General features: G+C 44.2%; 1 protein-coding gene across 1 annotated transcript; it reads left to right on the forward strand.

Annotated features, from left to right (window-relative positions):
* Window positions 1-907: 907 nt before the first annotated feature.
* Window positions 908-3,609, forward strand: cldn2 (claudin 2). The gene has a single exon (XM_021563311.3). It carries the CDS (start codon window positions 1,693-1,695, stop codon window positions 2,527-2,529), a length of 837 nt encoding a protein of 278 aa, XP_021418986.2. The 5' UTR covers window positions 908-1,692; the 3' UTR covers window positions 2,530-3,609.
* Window positions 3,610-5,411: the final 1,802 nt, after the last annotated feature.

The following is a 5,411-nucleotide window of genomic DNA, read 5'->3' on the forward strand; positions in this document are numbered from 1 at the left end:
AAGCGACTTACAGCTGTAATCGCAGCAAAAGGTGGCGCTACAAAGTATTAACTTAAGGGGGCTGAATAATTTTGCACGCCCAATTTTTCAGTTTTTGATTTGTTAAAAAAGTTTGAAATATCCAATAAATGTCGTTCCACCTCAAGATTGTGTCCCACAAGTTGTTGATTCTTCACAAAAAAATACAGTTTTATATCTTTATGTTTGAAGCCTGAAATGTGGCAAAAGGTCGCAAAGTTCAAGGGGGCCGAATACTTTCGCAAGGCACTGTATATACAAAAGTATGTGGACACCCCTTCAAATGAGTGGATTCGGCTATTTCAGCCACACCCGATGCTGACAGATGTATAAAATCGAGCAGACATCCATGCAACCTCCATATACAAACATTGGCAGTAGAATGGCCAGAAGGCCCATTCATTCTAATTATATGGTTGGTACAGTATGCCCATATAGACTGCTCTTAATAATCATGTATTGTTTCTGGTGCATTTGGACCTTGTACCTCTCCCTCCCTCCACTGAAAGAGTGGCTGGATTACATGCTAATCCCATTATGCTGTTGGTGACATGTGAGCACAGATGAATACAGATTAGGAGCAGAGCGTCAGGTTTCATATACACTTAGGCCTAGTATGAACACACACTTGTCTGTCTCCATTGAGGAATAACATTACCATCTCTCAGCCAGACGCTGGGGTTTTGTGACGGTATGTGTGTCTGTGTGTGATGTTGTTTCAATCAATAATGTAACAGTACAGCTATGGGATTTGTTTTAGTTTTCAGTATTGCTAAATTTGATCTCCCTTCCTTAATATGTATTTCCCTCATTTACCCTCAGTTCCATAGAAGTGTTTGGCGAAGATACAGGAGAGATGCTGCTCTCTTTAGCCTGGCCTGTCCATCAGCTGGCCTTGGTGTAGCCTGAACCGTGTACCAAAGGTCTGTTTTGGGAAAGAGATGACTGATGGCTGAATGAATGTTTAACCCACTGTGCCAATGGGGATGCCAGTGTCTGTGTACATGGAGAGGTGAAGGACCTGATAGGTTAGTGTGATGGTGGGTTCACAAACACAAAGAGAGAAGCGCAATATACTGAGCAGTAGAGAGTGGAGGAAAGAGAGAGGGGAAAAAAGACAAAAGTCAGGATTGAGACTGTAGAGTCTAACAAGAATTGAGAGAGAACATCATTGAGAGAGAGAGAACATCATTCGTCAGGTGTTGTGTTGTCCTTTCCTGACAAAGTGGCCAGAATTATTATCACAGTCGTAGCAAGCTAGAGTAACAATCCATCTGGAGTGTTTGAAAAGTGGCTACCGAGTGTTATGGTGAGGAACATGGATTCAATCAAGTTACCAGTCAGTCGGCAGGTCAGTCTTTGCTAACCAGTGTGTCAGAGAGAGAGAGAGAGAGAGAGAGAGAGAGAGAGAGAGAGAGAGGCTGGGTGTGAGTAAGCAGTTATCACAGGATTGGAACTGGTTCTATGGCAAGTTACAGTCAAAGAGAGAGCCGCGAGCTTAGAGGATTGTAACGGGCAACAGTACCGTAATAGCAATCGTGTTTGTAGTAGAAGAGAGTGTTGTGTTAGTGTGGGGAAAGAGGACCAGTGAGAGTGTATGAGTTAAAAATACAGAGAGCGGGAGTTAACTGAAATAGCAGCAAGAGGGTATATCATTATCATCATCAGTCCACCATGGCGTCAGCTGCTCTAGAACTGATGGGCTTCTTCATGGGTCTGCTAGGCATGCTGGGTACCCTGGTGTCCACAGTGCTTCCCTACTGGCGGACATCTGCCCACATCGGGTCCAACATCGTCACTGCCGTGGACAATATGAAGGGCCTCTGGATGGAGTGTGTCTACCAGAGCACCGGAGCCTTCCAGTGTGAGACCTACAACTCCATGCTGGCCTTACCCTCAGACCTCCAGGCCTCCCGGGCCCTGATGGTGGTCTCCGTGGTCTTTTCCGTCCTGGCCGTCGTCATCTCCACCGTGGGCATGCAGTGTACCATTTGCATGGAGGGCTCCTCGGCTAGAGGCCGAGTGGCCGGTACTGGGGGAGGCCTCTTCCTCACCGCGGGGTTCCTGGCTCTGATCCCGGTGTCGTGGACCACCCACGAGGTTGTCCAGACCTTCTACCAAGCCAACCTGCCCAGCAGCTTGAAGTACGAGCTGGGGGACTGTCTGTACGTGGGGCTGGCCGCCGCCCTGCTCTCCATGCTGGGCGGGGGGCTGCTGTGTGTCTCCTGCTGTGAGAAGGCGGATGGGGGGCGCCGTGGAGGGAGGAGGCACGGCGGAGGGTACCCCTACCCAGCCCCGGGCATGGGGGTAGGCACTGGGAGGGCCAGGACCAGCTCACAGACCTATAGGAACCCAACGCTACAGATGGGGGTGAACGCTGCCACCAAGGCAGCGACCCTGGCAAGGAGTCACACCAGCACTACTACCCAGTCCAGCACCCCCGCCCAGGGGGCCAAGAAAGACCCACGCCGCAACCCTGCGGTGGGCTACGATGTCACTGGGTACGTCTGATCGTGTTCAGGCCAATGTTAACATTCACACACACATCACGCTGTCTCTTCTATACAGTATGTGGTGCAGAGCATGACCACCCCAACAACTTGCTAAGGTAACTGACTGTGTTATCTTTTACAATTAACTGATCAGGGGACTTTTAGTGCCACACTACCGTATAGGAAGACTTTTGGCTCCTCGCAATGGAAATCAGAGAGACTTGTAGTGCTTGACCACGCATACAGTACTGTAGTGACTGAACGAGTATGTTTTATACACCCTTTGATAGATTTACTATTGAAAATGGATTTATTGCAGGAACATGTCTTGATATGATTACTCTGAGGCGTTCGCTCCATCTCTATTTTTTTGCTCTACGACCCCCACAAGCCTCGTCTGAAGGTAGCCCGGTACCAGTTGAAAAAATTAATAGAAGTATGTAACGGTGGTTTAGTGCCCCAGAAAACGTGTTAAATATTGCAAAAGAAAATACGCATGTATAATCATTTCCTGATCTGTCTTATATCTCTCAGATGCAGGACAGACACTTCAAAACAAATGTCCTTTTGATATTTTTTTCTGTTTTTCCATGTATGAATCTGTTATTCAATGCATTTCTATGGGCTAATAGCAGTAAAGCCAAATTCAATGTTTCATAAAAAAATATATAAAATAAATATGTTTTTATACCTAAATGGGTTCTAGAATTCAAAATCAAATAACTAAATGATCCATGGTATGACCATCTTAAAACAATTCCATATGTTAGCTTAGTAGAACCCCCCCCCCTCAACCCCCCCTAGACTCTTGTGAATTATAATCATTGACAAATGTTCATTATCAATTACTATGTTAGCTAATCTCTACATGTTTCTTTTGATTGATAATCATTAATGTGAAAGTTGAAAGGCTTTCTTCTGTTTTGCATAATGTTTCATGTGATTTAACACTACTGATTGTTTTTTTCATATTAAGACCTGTTTACAAATAATTGCAACACTTTCTAAACAGAACTTCTATTTTCCAAAGATATTTGCCGTCAAAATAGTAAAGAAAAATGCAAGTGATTTAACGAAATAAAATGTATTTTGATCTTCATTAGAACCGTCAGTCATTTTCAGTTTATTACAGATGAAGCCCAAGGACCGCTTATTAACCTGAATGTTATCTACTGCATCTCTGTTGTAGAGGGACCCTTATGTCCCATCCCATTCCAAAACAGATGAGCCATGAACGATGATGAAAGACAAACAAGAAGGAATGATGGGCACAAATAAACCCAAAACAAGCAACAAAGACAAACTCCCCTCTAATCGATAGGTAGTTAGTTTCGGTGTTGGTGACAGGAGTGAGGTACTTGGGGAGGTTGAGGTGATCTGACAGATGATTTGAAAACAGGTCACTTTGGCTGTTGTCCACAAGTAGACAGACAAGACCGCTGTTTCCTTGTATTGGTGGGAAAGCAACGCAACTGTATGTGGTGTTTAATGACCCCTAAAACGACCTCTAAAAAGACTGCTGTAAACTGACACCCCTGGACTTTAACCTTGATTGAGCAGTATTGTGCACGGCTTAACACACACTTCTGCTGGGGGAAAAACAAACCTAACACACATTCTCCCCATACATACAGTATGTATCACTTAAATCGTATCTTTTCAATGAGTTTTAAAAATGGCCTACTACTAGTCATATATGTACCTTATCTGACCATTATCATTGCAACATGAGAAGAAAAAGGTTCCTTGCTCTGTGGAAAAAGGAGAGGAGAATATCATGGAAAGATTTCCTCTACAACTCTCTCAAGTGGCTACTCTGCCCTCTACAGTTCCAAAACAGGTTCCAAAGGCAGATTATGGCGAACAGGAAAGTGAGTGCAAGGCAAAACCACTCACAATGAGCAGTGAGGTACAGGGACATCTAGTGACTCACCAGAGGAATGACACCCACTCACAATGAGCAGTGAGGTACAGGGACGTCTAGTGACTCACCAGAGGAATGACACCCACTCACAATGAGCAGTGAGGTACAGGGACGTCTAGTGACTCACCAGAGGAATGACACCCACTCAGAATGAGCAGTGAGGTACAGGGACGTCTAGTGACTCACCAGAGGAATGACACCCACTCACAATGAGTAGTGAGGTACAGGGACGTCTAGTGACTCACCAGAGGATGACACCCACTCAGAATGAAACCTGACCAATAGTGAAAGAGAACTCATGTTGGGTTTATATAACTCACATTTCAAACACAGCCAAAGTGATCACACATAAAAACCACAAACATCCAGGACAAAAATACAAATAAATCCACATTTGTTTTGATTGATCTTCACACAACAAATTGCAAAATGACCAGAAATGTCAAACCTCAGTCATTGAGCTGCGGAGTACCAAACCCTCTCCTCCTTTGACAACATCAGTTGTCTGTCTCTTATTGACGACTCAGCCCTTGTTGAGGCTGTAGAGTCTATTGTACTGGGGTCAGAGATCACTACATCCTCTTTTTCTCCTCCTCCCTTTTCGGTTGATGCTCAGTCGCCGCTCAGGGCCAAACTCAAATCACCAGAGATTTCCCTAGCAACCAGTACCCATTCTATCTCCAGTGCTCTTTGGGACGTTTCAATATTTTATACCCCATATAGATCATATTAAATGACTATTTAGTACATTATTATTACTATTAAATAAGCATTCTAATTCCTAATTCTATGGTTATACCACTATAAGATATGACATTACATGACTAATGTTAGCTGGGTTAGGGTTACATTTATGAGTTAGGTTAAAGGGTTAAGGTTAGGGGAAGGGTTAGCTAACATGCTAAGTAGTTGCAAAGTAGCTAAACATTTGTAAGTAGTTGAAAAATGGCTAATTAGCTAATATGCTAAAACTGTCC

The sequence above is a fragment of the Oncorhynchus mykiss genome, chromosome 15 (genome assembly GCF_057628025.1).
Source record: "Oncorhynchus mykiss isolate SJ-2025 chromosome 15, ASM5762802v1, whole genome shotgun sequence".
NCBI classification, from domain to species: domain Eukaryota; kingdom Metazoa; phylum Chordata; class Actinopteri; order Salmoniformes; family Salmonidae; genus Oncorhynchus; species Oncorhynchus mykiss.

Bases quoted from the DNA above. Each gene is read 5' to 3' on its own strand.
- cldn2 (XM_021563311.3), top strand. From the start codon at position 1,693: ATGGCGTCAGCTGCTCTAGAACTGATGGGCTTCTTCATGGGTCTGCTA.